Source organism: Siniperca chuatsi, linkage group LG10 (assembly GCF_020085105.1).
Source record: "Siniperca chuatsi isolate FFG_IHB_CAS linkage group LG10, ASM2008510v1, whole genome shotgun sequence".
Classification (NCBI taxonomy): Eukaryota; Metazoa; Chordata; class Actinopteri; order Centrarchiformes; family Sinipercidae; genus Siniperca; species Siniperca chuatsi.
This window is the reverse complement of record NC_058051.1, coordinates 14961781-14978169: the sequence shown is the minus strand read 5'-3', so window position 1 is coordinate 14978169 and position 16389 is coordinate 14961781. Positions and strand designations below refer to the sequence as shown.

Sequence of the window (16389 nt, the reverse complement as noted above, 5' to 3'; positions counted from 1 at the left end):
CTTCTGTTTTAAAGAGTAAACCAATACCAAAATCTGCGGCAATCAGATGTGATCCACTGTGAAAATGTATAAAGTCTTACCTAAACCATGCAGGGAAGGAGGTCATGCAAATTGGAAAGAGTATTTTTAGACTTCAGAGACACATCTGTATGCTTGAGCTGAGGGCGCAGTGTGTTCCAGCTGCTGCACACATCACTGCTCACCAATATGTCCATGTCAACAGGGACAGGTTAAAAGGCTGATGCATTTGTCTTTTTCTCAACAATTCCCATGAAAAGACCAAAACCAATGTGTTAGTCCTTCTCTCTGACTTCACCCACGTGTCTGTGGCACCCCATACCCATTAGTTCCTATTGAAGACATGAATCTTTAAAAGAAGAAGAAAAGAGAAAGGAGAAATTAAGAAATGTCCTAAAACAGCTAGACATTGTAGTTCTTAGCAAATGTTACTTTAACAGGAATAAAAAGTGCGTTTTGTTGGAAACAAAATTAATACGATGTGCTAGTGAGTATTTATGTCTGAATGTGGGATTGAATCAAAACAAACTACAGTGGTCAAGTTCATCGTAATGAAGGAATGTGTCACCCATTGATGTGTTTTTAATAGTTTTTGGACAACAATGGAGGTCTATGGCTCAGAGGAATAATTTTTGGATCAATTCATTGTTGGCTTTGGTCTTTTCAGGGGATTTGTTGACAATAAGAAAAATATAGAATATCACCAGACTTATCCTTTTAAGGTCTGCTGACATTTAATACTGCACAATTTCATAAAACTTGGACAGATGGAATTATTAATGAACCACACTGAGAATAAGCTTGATGTTACAAAACTGGGTTCTAACAGAGTGACACTTGACATCCAGGGCCAAATCAAGTGGATTTTGCACTACTTTGCCATGGAGTTTGCATGCACTGCAAAGTACCAGTGTTATAGTTCTTCTTGTCAGCTCCAAACACTGATTACACTCTCAGCGTTGTCCTTGCTTGGTGTCAAATCTCATGAATCTGTCCCTGCAGAATCTGACAGTAAATCTCGACTTGCAGATTAATTACCACTTTAATGTGTTTAGCTCTCTCAATAGCTTTATTTTTAATGAGCTTCTATACGCTGCCATTTCCCCTCTGACTAGAACAGGGAACTTAATAAAACAGCCCTGTTTCTCTAATTCGGGTTAGAGAAATTACATTATTCAGTGATTGACATTGTGATTCTGCAGCAATGAAACAGACACACAAGTGAAGTTAATGCATCTTTATTTCATGCCTCTACATTTCATAAGAAAGGACAAACTCAGTAGATTTTCATTCCCTTTTCATAATAAAGCAGCATCCCTCTAGTGGTTCCCTCTCTCTCATATATTTCCATATAGATTTATCTTTCAAAATATATTGAATTATCTACTCTTATGTACAAGGTTTCTCTACCATGTTTGACCTTCTGAAATTTGAATCGAATACATTAACACTATTTAGATTAGATACATTTACAATTTGGTTTGTAATTTGGATATACTGCAAGCACTGGGAATATCTGAGATATTTGCTCAGCAACTTTTTACAGTTTAAATATCAAGACCACAGAGACTACTGTACTCAAAAACAAAAACAAGGTTGCAATGTTGCTATTCAAAATATTAATATTTCCCCCTGGAATTATTGATTTATTCATTTTACAGAGCTTGATTTTAATAGTAGATATAACTCACAACAGAGTAGTCAAAAGGAAGCAACGAGGATCAAATGAGCAACTATTTCATCTTCATACCTTCAAACCAGCAGCTTCTGGTGTGAGATAAATACTGTACTTTAGAAAAACTGAAGAATCTTGTAGAAAGCTGTATGTCCACAGCAATAATATGATGACTCGATAGTTGTTTCAACCCAGCTGGACTTGCACTGTGTTGCAGGGATGTACTGTTGGAGATGGTGATGTGCTAGGAGCAGTCAAGGATCAGGACTTGGCATGGAAGCGATGGCATGAACACAACAGACTGTGGATCCTCTGTGCTCCATCAGTACACTTATCAGTTAATGCCAATATGTGAGGGGTTAAGGTAGGAAAGGAAGTCCTGCAAAGTAGAGAAAATATAAAATCAATCCCAAAACATGTTGAAATCATCTTAAATCACATATAAAATCTTTTGCTACTGTCCTTAAAGGTGAAAATTATGCTACATTCATAGATTCAGGGCTGCATAATCTGCAAGTTGCAAGGTTCACTATGTTTCTAAAATGGAATGTTAACTTGTTCTGTAGCTTTGGGAGCAACTGATTTTAATCACAAATCACTACAGGGATTGCTTTTTGCTTCTCATTATCTTCCTCATCCTCAGCAGTCCCAAATGGTCTTAACTGTCTGTGTTTGTATTAGCTCATGTTTTGGTCAGAAGTTGTTGCTTGGCAACACAGGTTGGCCAGATATGATTCGCTGTATGAGGGTTAAATTGAATTTCCAGGGGTCTGCTTTATCTGGACCATATTACTCTGTATCAACAAAGTCCCCGGGACTGATGTAATCAGTGTGGTCCCCGCGCACCTCTTTTCACTCTGGAGCCACTTAGAAAAGACCGCAATCTTTAAGGTTTTCTTTGATGATGATGTCTGTCACAGCGTTGAACACAATCTCAACGTTCTTTGTGTCTGTGGCACAGGTCAAGTGGGAGTAGATTTCCTTCACACCCTTCTTCATGTTCAGTTCCAAGAACTGCGACTTGATGTAGTTGCTGGCGTCATCGTACGTGTTGGGGCCTAAAACAAATCAAGGGTGTGAAGATGGGAGGTTCATGAGTTTTGTTGTAAAAAAATAAATAAATAAAAAAGTACCCTGATCCTTAGATCAATTCCTCTGCATCACTTTGTCGGTCAGCTGACATGACGTAAGTTTGATATAATCACTTGCATTGCATAATTTAATTGAAGGAACAACACTGGGATTCCCAGTCTGCAGTTTTGATCTCAAGATTGCTTACTTGATGAATTTAGTCTTTATTTATCATTTTGTCTGAACAGTTTTGGTCACAAGTGAATGTCTCAATCTGTTGTGTTTGTCTGCATTCTAGTGCCATTTACCAATTGGTTTGCTTTTTACTCACACACTCCTGTTACAGTGTCATATTAATCAAAGCCGAAGCAAGACTTGTTGGCAGCTGACTGTGATCCCTTTTCACTGCATGCCTGACAGATGTAGTATCACCATTTCCCTGTTCATGCCTCCAGCCTGATACTCTCACTGCTACAACAAACTTAGTCCTGTCATAGCACAGTGTGCGGCAGGTATAACTCATGCACCATTAAAGCAGCATCAGTTGGTCTTACCATCATAGTCTGGGAAGCAGATACTCAGATGGACTTTCTTGATCTTCTCTTCAAAGAGATCCTTCTTGTTGAGGAAAAGCACGATGGAGGTCAGTGCAAAGAATCTGTGGTTGCAGATACTGTTGAATAGATGGAGGGACTCATGCATGCGGTTCTGAAAAGGTCAGAGAAGAAAAGGGGCGAGTTACTAGCTGACATGTCTGTCTGCTTACGATCAGGTAGTGGCGTCTCAACTCACCACTTCGTCATCCTCTACCAGGACCATGTCGTATGCACTGAGAGCTCCGCAAAAGATGATGCAGGTCACACCCTCGAAACAATGGATCCACTTCTTTCTCTCTGACCTCTGGCCACCCACATCAAACATCCTGTTCACCACACAGTGAAATCACAACGTCAGTCAACGTCTCCTGGATATCACAGAGCTGTAAGGTGTAGTCAGTTTTTGCTGGTGTCAGACTTTGGTTCCTTGCGACTTACCTGAAGTGCAACTCTTTGCAGGAGAACTGTTCTTCAATGATACCGGTTGTTTTGACTCGAGATCGCAGCACATCCTGCTCAGTGGGGAGGTAGTCTGGCTTGCAGATTCTGTCCATTTCATTGAGGTAGCTGATGATGGCAGAACAAACAGTACAGCAATCAGGCCTCAGATAAGAAATCGTCTTTATCCATAAACACTAAGCTAGCTGCCTCCTTAGTTTTACATGTAACCCAACTACTGTATCAATCCCAGCAGTAGACATGGACTCACTAGCCAGCAGAGTCGTTCAATTGGTACTCAGCAGCTCTCTCAAAGCCGGCCTGCACACCAGAGTCTTTCCACAGCTTCATGATGACATTAGACAGCTCTTGAGGCATTGTGCCTTCTTCAATTGAGTCTGACAAATTCTGCAGCTTCTGTGCATCCTCCTGTGGTTTCATGCACACAGAAAAAAGATCCATCAGTGCCGTCACAGCACTTTAACTATTTATAGATTTATGATTGTATGTCAGTGAAAATGAACTCTACAAGTTAATCATGTCTGGTGTGTCTTTTGAGTGTTATATGAGACCTGTGAAGCGGGCGAGCCAAAATCAATGGCCAGCATCTCCATGCCTCTGATGATAGCCAGAGCAGACTGCAGGATGTTGCCATAGATGACAGCTCTAAACTCCATTTGTTCCTCTTTTGTGTAACCACCTTGATGCAGAATCCTGTACAAAGAGTTGTAGGGAAAGTGTTTTAGTTCAGGGAAAATCCTCTGCTAGGCTGAGCTGGTGGGTAATTTATATATCCCTAATATGTTGAAATTGTTATATAAAAACTAATTTCTGGAAATGTGTCAACTTTCATTCAAATAAAATAAAAATGCTAGGATGCTGCAAGTATATTCTCGGTTTGGATTTCCACATGTAAAAAAGTCAAGTTCATACACTATAGAAACACCCTGGATATCTACTTGATCTAGTACTCACAGTGCCACCCTGTGGTATGTTTCTGACATCACTCAGCTCTTATTGCCAGAGTGTAACTAACTGCACAAAACAAATGCTGACAAATCAAAGTAAACGGATGTTTGCCCTGTTGACCTTTTGTAAAAGGCTTCACTGAAACAGACAAAGATGGGGGAGGTTTGTATGCCTGACCAATGAGATTAAAATAACTTTCATTGCTAGTCACTGCTGTGGATGACACAAAACAACATCATTTTATCACTTATTTTAATACTTACTTCATTTGTTTTACAATGGTGCTTTTCCCTGACTCACCAGCGCCTGGAAGAGAATAAAAAGGTTAGCAACAACATCATAACTGCTGTGTTTCTCTTTGACATGCCATTGAGTAGAAAAGTACTATAAGCCATAAACAGCCAAAGAATGTGCTTTGATGAGGCAGTGACTTTAAAGGGTCTCTCTGGCCAAAATGTGTTAGTAGTATAGTAATAGTTTCAGGATAAATGTCTGCCTTCATCACAGGGGAACGTTACAACTCAAAGGGCCAAAGAGCAATGCTCTAATATCTCTTTATGGAAATCATGACAAGGCTATTCAAGAAAATCCATTGTGAACAGTTTCATACTGCATTTGTATTAAAGTTAACTTGTCTATCTCCATGCAGCAAGTGTTGGCCTTAGGCCACTATTCAACAGTAGAGCTTTCCATTAGCCCGAGTTTCAAAAGCTATTTTTTTCACTTCTTAGCCAAATGTAAATAGGTATAACATATGACGTGTGACAAAGAACGGCAAAATTTACAATTTCACAATTTACATAAAACAGAGGCACAGAAAGATGCTCTGTAGCATGCACATTGGAGCAGGCAGAGCAAACTGGCAAAATGTATATGTGAAGCATGTAACAGACAACATCAGCCACAGTGAAGTGTATAAAAAGCAAGTGTTGTCTGTGGCAGTGGAGTGGACAGATTTTAATGTGCGCATTCATTTCTGGTAGTTTCAGCTGGTGTCTGTGAAATTATGGTGATCATGAAGTTGTCTGAAGTGTTCTGGCTCTCAGTTTGATGTGAAGCTTTGTGATGGTTTAATAGAGGACACTAAGCTGGCTAAAGGCTCCACTAACAGTAACAACATAATCTCCTCGCATCACAACATCAACACTCTTTGCTTTTTATCTTGCTGAGCTATAAAGTTGTCTAATTTGGTCTTCCTTAAGCAATTAATGTCAGATTATCAGCAGATTTTTGTTCATTGAGCACCTCATGTTGTAAAAAATGCCACTGAGCTCCATTGTGTTTGCAGTCATCTCCAAACTTTATCAAATCACACTACAGTAAAACTCTATGAACGACAGGAGTTTCATTTTAAGGGAACAGCTTTTCAGAAAGAAATGTACTCTGTGTATACATATACATACATTGTACAGATATGCATAATGTGGACTTTGCGCATATGTACAATTTAAATGTCACATGTGTTGTTGGATGTGCTGGCTAAAGAAAAGCTTGCAGGTAGATCAGGCTCTCTGTAGCACTGTAAGCTCACTCAGGCCAGAAGGAATTTATCACATCACAGAGCAGCCAAAGCTGGCTGTCCTGCTGTCACTGGAGCCACATTAAGCACCATCCACAGATTTACTGCTTGAGCATTTAAAGACTTCATGCCTTCACTCATGCAGTCTCATCCAACACAGAAACTACTGGTTTTCCCCTGCTAGCAGTCATTAGCAAGTCAATAACAAGTTTGTTTTGCTAACTTGTGATGAGGTAGTAAAGGTGGCATTGTGATAGTACCAAGATTGGTTTTCAGCGATGATGATTTAAAGAAGAGTGCCTTTATCCTCTCTGTGAGTCATTTTTTCACCTCGTGCTCAATAGCGAATGTGCCCCTAGGCTTTGACAGTAAATCTGGGCTTCAAAGGGGGAGCTCTGTGTCCATGTTTATCCTGCAGATGATAAGTTAAAACAGATATTTAAGGAGTTTATGACTTAGCATGGAGCTCTGAAGACCAAGGGAAAATGCCTTCCTATGAAAATATAGAATTCAATTAATTTAAATGGAATTTTTTTATTTGTAACATGCAAACTAAGGAAAATATTCTTTGAACCATCTCAGTTAATGCAGTTTGAGAACAATCAAGGAATGCATTTTTCTTGTTCTTGAGGCTAATTACTCAGATTTCATAGAAACTTAAAGGAGGAAGACTTGCAGGGTAACAGCTTTGGAAATTCCCTGTTACAAACTACAAAAAGGTTTCTCAGGTATAACTTTTGAATGGAAGTCTTTGCAAAAGCTATTTTTTGTAGCCTAAATATTCAAGAAGTTCCCAAATGTATTAAAACATGTAAAACGTCACCAATGTTTATTTCACTGGTTAGCACACCTGCACACAAGGAACTAACCACTGAAATCCGCTGCAAACATGTTTAGTTCGAATAAAGCAGAGTTTTGGGCCTCTACCTCTTTCTGGCTCCTTTCACAATGTCCGTCAGAGCCCACAAGATGGCACTGTTCTTATCTTTACCGATTCAGTTCTGACTGTCTGAGCTCTGATACTGTACTGTCGAAGAAGCAACACCGTAGATGTTAAGTCTCTGAATAGTAGTATTATATAGTATAATGGTTTCAGACACTTACTTCACAGATTACACTAATAATGCAGTGTTAGATATAAAATACAATAACTGATAAGGTTATATAAGGTGCAATAATTGATAGTTTTCAGTTTTATAGTAAACAGTAAAAGCATATTTACATTAAATACTTGATTTTCAACATCCATCACCAGTGCAACAGCACAGGAGTCCGTGCTCTGCAACGATACATTATTTAAATAATGATACTTTTTTTTTCACCTGACTTTCATTTGGTTTTCTTGTTTTTTAATTTTGGTATTTGTTATGTCCCAAAATCCAATCCAACTCTTTAATAAAGTCGCCAATAATCCTTTTTGTTTAAGTAAAGTCAATTTTATTTATATAGCCCAATATCACAAATCACAGTTTGCCTCAAGGGGCTTTACAATCTGTACAGCATACAACACCCTCTGTCCTTAGACCCTTTAACACCGTCTCCTAGATTTTCATCAAAATGTTCACTGGTATTTTGACACTGCAAATGTTGCTGTTATAGTGTTAGTTTTAATAAAACAAATGTTTGTACTTCTTTTTATCTTAGCTATGCACGAGTGGAGGGATCAACAAAGACCTTACCAAGTGGATCTGCACTAAACCAGTTAGCTAATCGGATTGACATATCACTGCTGTGCTGTGATTCATTTAGACCAAAGGCTATGATTATTGTAAGCACCAATGTCCTTCCATTAGAATTGAAAAGTCATTCTTAATTTTAAGACACGGCCAAGAAACTACAAGTACATTTTGCCACTACTTTTTTCAATTCACTAAGTTTCCAATGCTTTCATGACTGAAGCCTTTGAGAAAGTTCAAGTTCTGCAAATTCTTTGAAATAACTCACCACAATGGTAAAAAAAACAAAAACTTCAGACAACTCAAGTCTGTGCAGTATTTATATTGTGCATAAGTAGATGGAAATTTATTACTAATGTTTAATTTTTACTTTCAAATGAGGCAAATCATTATTATTTTGCTGTTCTCTATTGTAAATCTGTTACAAAGTATTCTTTTTTTTTTTTAGCTTCATCTCAGATCCCTGTGTTAACTGCTCAACCTGCAAACGTGTCTCTCTTATCTCTCTCAGCTGCCGTTACTTTACTCTCGCTGATGCCTTCTCAGTTTTGCACAAGCAAAAAACAGTCCTCCCATCTTTCTAATAAACTAATGTAGGGTCTTATCCAGAAACAAACCATCTGCACAGCCTGTAAATCCTCTCAGCATACCATATCTTACATCTAACTAAGCAGCAAACAGCTGTTTCAGAACAGTTTAGCACAACTCAGATGGCTCGTGTCCAAGATTTGAATATGCAGTCAATAAACTCAGAGTGAAACATCCATCATTTATTTATGAATACAGGGTTATGAACTAAATGACCTCTTACATAAATTAACTGTCAACCTGAACCAGTTGTTTGCCTTTCAGGGTTCAATGAAAGCTGACACATTTTCCCAAAACGAGTCATGTGTTTTTTTCCTGTGCATTTTAACCATCAGTTACACCTGTTGGCTGTTGGCTGACTACAAGGCTTCTACTCTGCAGACCTGAACCTCCACACAAAGTTCCGTTCAATCAGAGATGGAAAGTTAAAAGTTAGAGCTTGTAAAGTACTGAATTTTTGAAGTTAAAACCTGTCAGTCTGAGCACTTTGCATCACCTGTAGTCTGGGACAAAAAGGAAAACTTTGCAACAAGACTATTCATGAGTGCACTTACCAAGCAGTAATAGCTTGACTGTTTTAGAGTCCTTATCAGCATCTTCTTGGAGTTGTTTTTCCAACTCCTTGGACTTTTTGTCCTCGGCGCTTGCTCCCGCACCCATGCTTTCTTCCTCCGCAAACTCAAGATCCTCAAGGATGGAAATTTTGACGGTTCTCTGTGAGCAGCTGCAGAGAATCTGGTTGCAACACCAATCGAGCTGAAAGGCGATTTCCGAGCGGAAGGAGATTGGGAGGGAGGTGCTTGAGCCTTCCTGGCTTCTTTGGCTTCTTTCGATTAGATGATCAGATGTGGCCCTCTCAAGGATCAAATCAATTCAGCAGCTCTGTGCACCCTTTAATTCCCTCTGCTTAACCCCCTGACTTAGGACGTGCCTCTTCCTGATTGGCCAGTCAATCCAATTAGTCTAATGAGGGCAATAGTGAATAATGTAAAGAAAAAGAGAAAATAAACACACCCACATACTTGGGGACAGTGAGTGTTATTGATATCATTAGTTTTGCCAACTGGAATTATTTATTTCATTTGTCCATATATATATATGGATATATGTATGTATATGTACAGTATATAAATATATATATATACATACACACACACACACACACAAAATGTGTGTATGTGTTACAGAGTCTATGATGTGTGTATATATAAATGTACGAAGGAAATACACTATAGATTGTTTTTACAGCTATAGTATATACATTTCAAAACAACACATACTGTATTTCCTGTCATCATGGAGTCTGTCTGCCTGTTGGTGTATATATATTGTTGTGTTAACTATCTTTAAACATTTTGACCTGACAAAGATCAGACTGGGATGAAAACGTCATCTGTTTAAATAAATGTGTAGTTTGCAGTCAGTGTGCAGGTGTTGCTCTTTTCATCCATACTGTATTTCCTCTCTTGACTTCAGTGTCAGTCACATGGACAAAGCAGGGAGGGAGGCATTAACCTCTCATAAACTTCTTATGGTTAAGACGTTTAAATCCCAGGTGGTGTGGTGTGCCTGCTAAATAAAGCAACTGTCACTGCACTGTGCTGTTTAGTGAGGTCTCAGCGATAACATGACATACATGTGTTTCCCATGTTACAGTTATCTGTGTCAGATTGAATGGGATCCAATATACGTGAAACCATCTCAGAAATATTCACGTTTTCTTTCAGCCAGAGGAGAAGTTTTAAGACAGGAGGCGTGATGTGACTTACCGTAAGCATGTTGTAGCAGGATTGGAGAGATCAACCCTGTGGGGTTCATGGGTGGAGGTCAGTGGGCCTTGTCTTCAGGACTGTTACGTTCCCGCCCTGCGTGTTGGAGGACTTATACTGAGATGCTGTATCTGAGGCTACTAATTCAGTCTGAAGACAGGTTGCTACTGTATATTTTGGCTAACCAAGTCCGTCAGAAACCAGCAGAGTGTTCACAAAGTTTAGTTTGGTAACTTTAGTGTGCCCAAAAAAATAAGCGTTAATCCTTTTTGGTTTCTGAATGTTTGAAACCTTTGTGTTTGAGACAGAAGCATCACAGTTCACAGTAGAGCTGAGTATCAAAAATACTTTTTGACTACTGAATGGAGTGTGAAGTATGCTGAAAGTTGGCACTGAATGGTCGATCAGCCTTTGAGTCTTGTTTGATTATTCTTGGAACAGAGAATTTCTGATTCAAATCATAATATACAAAATTTTATTGCTGTATTTTTTAGTCAGAGTTCTTGTGTGGCTGTTTATGTTCTACAAAGTTAAGCATCACAAAATGTTTTTGGGTTAGAAAATTCAGGTATTAAATCAATTACTGACGTACTGACTCTGGTATGGAGACATTTTGAATGTAAAACGATAGGCTCACATTTTTTCATCTTAAACCAGTACTCACATGCCCATACTGTTCTTTAAAATGGTTATTGGTTGCTGCAATCATTCCTCTTGTCCATACTGGCCACAAAGAGATCTCTTCCTAAAGCGCTTCCAATATAAGTGATGGGGGACAAAACCCACAGACTTCATTCTGTGTGAAAATGCATTGTCGAGTTCAGCTGTGGTCATCGTCGAATTTTTATCATTACAAAATTTCCTCTTAGTATTTGCATCTCTCCACCGCAGTTCATACTAAAAAGACTAATGCCCTCTTGATTTGATTAACTCAGACTGCTGAAGCCTCATATTAACTTAAGCTGAGCTTTAGAAATCATTTCTACTGAGAACGGTTCAGCTGTAGTTCAGTGTGGCAACTCCTCTTGAAGTGGAGTCTGTGGTGAGACTGAAAGTCTCTTTTTCAAAGTGTGTGTACTATTTATTTATATTTGAAATATTAGGGCAAAATGTCTACATGACGTGACTGTACCGTAAGGAGTGAAGGTGAAGTTTTGGACAGATGACTTTTGGGATAGTTTGAAATCAGTGTGCTGGACCTTAATGGACTCTTTAAAGTAATATCAGCATGGTAGATGAAGGGCAGGTCATCACTTCTCTGTGGTGACATCTACAGTTGTCAGCGTGTCTGATTGTGTGTCGATATTCTTGAACACCCTGCTGCATTAACTGGCATATTAATCAGGAAAATGTTATTTTATTTAAACTACGACAAGTGTTATGGCTTCAAATGCTAATCATTACAGTAATTGTAATTGTCCTCATTCTTGTAAGTCTTTGTGTTTAATGCGTCATGGTGAAATATGGCTAAATGGAGCGACTGCAGGTGTGTTTGTTGTGTTCAACTTCAGCAGCACATCAGCAGTAGGGCAGTGTCTGTTAATCAGGCTTCAGTTTTGGAGCCACACCCAGCAGCTACATCACCCTTATAAAGCTGTTTCATAAAATAAAATCTAATAAAGGTAGGCCGCGACTGCTCAGCCTAAACTAAATGGAAATTATTGGATTTTTTTTAAAGGCTTTTTGTAAACTTTGCTTATATTGTTCCCATATGTTTTTAACTTTCTCTGTGAGTTTATTATAGGAGGAGCAGGTTTAACAGCGCTTGAGTCTGTCCTTCAGCCAGTCAGACAGCCCGAGATCCAGTTTAGAGACATCAGGGTCAAATAGGCTCAGTGGGCAGCTAAAGGATTGACAGACCGGAACCTCTGAAAAAGAGAAAGTGTGACACGTGAATGATGGTGAAAACAGAAAAAAATTATTTCAGGAAGTTTGACAGTGGCTTCAAACGATGTCAAATTATCCTCATAAAATCATTGTTTCCTGTTTTAAAAGGTGAAAATATCATCTGACCATAGAGTAAGTTCAATCTTACAAGCATTAAATCTCATCTGGGGAAAAAAATACTTCTATATCATTTCACTCCAGAATCTGTTGTAAAATTTGAATTCCCCAAAAAACAACTCCAATCGTAAATTTTGCTTATGAGACGTACATCCTGTATCCACAATCAATGTATCAAAAAACAAAGAGCACTTTCCCTTTCATATTGCCTCACCCCTCAGCACCATGTTAGAGTCCAGTTCTGTCCTGAGATGCAGAGCATTACACTCACGTCACTCTGCCTAAGCATGTAGTGCTAATTGCCTGGGGCAGAGTGCTTCAGGTCTAAATCCCCGAACGCTTCCAAGCAGGCTAATCACTGTAGCACATCTAGTGATGGCGGCCAATCCCATTAGATGGTGGATGGCGTAGCCCCGCTTTGTGCTCAGTCCCTACGTCTCTGATCTGTTGACGAGATTACCCACAGAGCCTCAGATCAACCTGAGAGGCAGGGGCTTAACGTCGTCTTTTTGGGGCGGTGGGTGTAATGGAGAGCAGGGAAACTGAACATGTAGGACTTGTGTTTTCAGTAACATGGTACTATACATAATGGTGCAGAAAGGACGAATAAGAATGCAGCTTGTCTTCACATTTCTTTGTCCAAGTAGGTCAAGCTGGAGGCTCACTAATATGCCATCAAAATCATTAGTAAAACACCAACACTTACTTTTTTTGATCACAGTGAGCCTTTACTGATTTGTGAATCTTAAACACCTCATATTACAGTGATACATATAGAAGAAAGAGCTGATTCTCCTGCTTAAATTTGGGACTTAAGTGAAGTTGGACTGTAGAAGCTCTTTGAACAAACATGCAAACAAACTAACCATCCAAGTAGGCAGATAAATAAGGAGATAGATACTCAGAGACTTCTGTTAAATAATTTATATTTCCCTAAAACCTTGGTGAAATTATTCTTACAGTTTCAAACTAACATAAAGGTAATTTGTGTTTGACAGATACAGGTGAATACCTTTACTTTCCTGAGTGTGTGATGTTACTCTCTAAATCCTCTGTGGGCTCCTTTACAGAAGGTTCCCACCCACTGATGGGTGTCTGCAAAATACATTAGTGTACTCCCACTGATGATGCATGGGGGAACCTTGGTGACGCCATGCTGTAGCATTTACACATAAGTGATGTTGTGATAGTCGCCGTTATTCCTCTTACTTAATTTATTTTACTGGTCTTTTTTTTGAAAGGTTTTGTTTAAATTTTCCAAATATATCACATATATATATACATCACATATATCACATCATACATACTTCAATGCATACAAAAATGCTCGATTTACATGTGTAGGCAAAATGTAAACCAGCCAAGCATAAACATATCTAAGAAACCTTTCATGAACAAAAACAACAGAAAAAAAGATTGATTTTGAGCTTTTTTTTAATTGATTTTTTGTTATTTACTTTCAATTATGCATTACACAGATAAATTGACACTTGTTTTGAGTGAATTTCATTTTTTGCAAATTCAAAATTTAAAATTCTCTCCTAATTCTCCCCTCCATGGCTGCATGTATAGATGTGTCTTTGCCATAGGAGGAAGCTGTGTGTCCAAGGTCAACGTATATTTTCCTGCAGCTGAAGAGGGATTAACCACAGACAGATTAACTTTAGGCAACAAGTGAAAACAAGTCAGAGTGGATTAAGGTGATTTTATTCATGGATACAGCACCTCAGACTCTTAGTCTCCATTCATCCGTTCACTCCTCTATTACTCTCTGATACAGCACCACTTTGACTGTCTTAAACTGTCTGCAGCCCTCCATCAGTGAGCTGCACGAAACCACAGTGAAATTCAGAGCAGCATCTCTGTTCACCCACACATTCATCCATCCATCTGTTCAAAAATGTCCTCAGGGGGAGAAGGTGCATTAAAAATTGTTCACTACAAGTGTTCACTTTGGACCTACTCGCTCTCACTGACCATGGTTTTCATTTTTACAAACATTAGACTAGTACAATAGCTTGTCAATAATATATTGGATCAATGGCCTTTTGTTAAACATGTATCAAGTGTTGTTCCCCGCTGATATGATGGAGGTTCCATATAGCCCCAGTTTGGGCCTCCGTATTACCATTACATTCCAGTCGCAGGGCTGAGCATCTGAGTTTCCGAAAGATAAATACCTGGCAATCCTTAAAAAACACAGAAGGTTGTTTAACAACACACACCCCTGTTCTGAAGGTATTTGCAGAATCCTTAAAGACTCTTTTAACAATCTGTTGCGTCTGCTGCACAATAAAAAACCTGTTTCCCACATTGCAAGTCTGTTTCCTGATCCGAACAAAGATGGTAGCTGGAAATGACATGTCCTTGCTCAGTTTGTAAAATATAAACCAAACAAGAATTCAAATATCACTATTTTTCTATATTAATGTTACATTCTATTATTTTACATTTTCAAACAAACTGACGTGTAAATATTTTTCTTGTGTTGTCCAAAACAAGCAAGGAGATGTGTCATTTCCAGCTTTCTGGATAGGAAACAGATGAAGAGGCAAAGCATCAGTTGGTCTTCCTTGATCATATTAGAGATGAATTCAAATGCTATGTTGTTTATTGTGTCAAGTGCGTAGCCCACAAGGACTTACAGGTACAAGACACCAAAATACATGAAAATAATTACATTGAAAGCAAAAAACATTGTCTTCTGTCCCAATCTCGACAAATACAGTCTGCCACAATAAAGGTTCCTTTCTTAAAACACAGCTCAAGTTTTTTTTTATAATCATCCATCCAGAAGAACTCATCAGAAATGAAGAGCATTTTACTAAAAAGTCATAAATTCCGTACACACCATAATTAATTCCTGGATTTATATGTGGAATAAAGTATAAAATTCATTTTTTACTGGGATTGGTGTTTTGTGTTGTAAACATGTCCTACCATTTTAATGATGTCACTGAGCAGGCTGCCGTATGCTGGTGTGCTGCAGTCAGTTTCACTACTTCCAAAGAAATACCACAAGAGGGCGCTGGCTCCACATTGCACACACCGCTGCGGCAATGCTGTTATTAAATGCCAGTTTTTTATTTCATCATTGTTCATCAATTTGCCGCTAGTTTCTCGTTTTACATTTTTTAAAAGTGGAGTAAATGCTCATTGCTCTACATATATATTTCTGTGATTTTTAGCCAGGAAGTGAAACTGACATGCAACTTGATGTTTCAAGTGAGTGTACCAGGACTGAATAGACATGGCGTTTCTATTATTACGTTACATCTACGGTGGTGTACGATGCACTAAACGTGTTCTTTGATTTGGTTATGATGATTTAAGGTCCAGCCAGCCTGTTGCAACCCAGCGAGTTGTTTTCCAAGAATACTTTTCACCGCAGGCTGCTCAGTCCCTGCTGTCGTCTCTGTCTGTCCTCTCACAGGCTTATGAGAAGTGGAAGGCACAATAATCCAATGATAAAATGATGAGTTAAATAAAAAGATAAAAAATACATGTGATGATGAAGATTCTGCATTTCACACAAGAGTCATCATTCATTGTGAGCCCCACAGAAGGGGTGGAACAAAACAGTGATTGTCAAGTGTATTTTTATTATACATTAAAAATAGTTAGAGCTGAAATTATTAGTCGATTAGTCCTAACAGAAAATGAATCAGCAACTATTTTGATAATCTTTTAATCGTTTTGCTGCTCTTTTTTTATCTTATGTGATAGTGAACTGAATACTTTTGGGTATTTTTACTGTTGGTCAGAACAAGCAATTTGATACTTTGATGGTGAAAATTTTTGATTTTTTACAGCGTTCTGACATTTTATAGACCATACGAACGATTAATCAATGAAAATAATCATAAGTTGCAGCCCGAAAAATGATATGTACATGATTTGATAAAACAAACATTAGACAATTAACGGTGTCACGCTATGGTCACTTGACAGTATTAAAGTTTCATTATAATATTTTTAGGTTTAGGTTTGTCAGTTAATAGTTGTTACTTCTTCTCTTCCTCTTGATAATAGAGGATGATTAAATTTATAATTTTTTTATCAAATC

At 38.4% G+C, this 16389-nt stretch overlaps 1 protein-coding gene across 1 annotated transcript; it reads right to left on the bottom strand.

Annotated features, from left to right (window-relative positions):
* Positions 1 to 1240: 1240 nt before the first annotated feature.
* Positions 1241 to 9406, bottom strand: gnat2 (guanine nucleotide binding protein (G protein), alpha transducing activity polypeptide 2). The gene is made up of 9 exons (XM_044212895.1): positions 9105 to 9406; positions 5031 to 5073; positions 4371 to 4512; positions 4070 to 4227; positions 3799 to 3927; positions 3557 to 3686; positions 3319 to 3472; positions 2540 to 2751; positions 1241 to 2072 (listed from the first exon to the last, which is right to left on the bottom strand). The coding sequence occupies exons 1-8, from the start codon at positions 9208 to 9210 to the stop codon at positions 2561 to 2563; spliced, it is 1053 nt and encodes a 350-aa protein (XP_044068830.1). The 5' UTR covers positions 9211 to 9406; the 3' UTR covers positions 1241 to 2072; positions 2540 to 2560.
* Positions 9407 to 16389: the final 6983 nt, after the last annotated feature.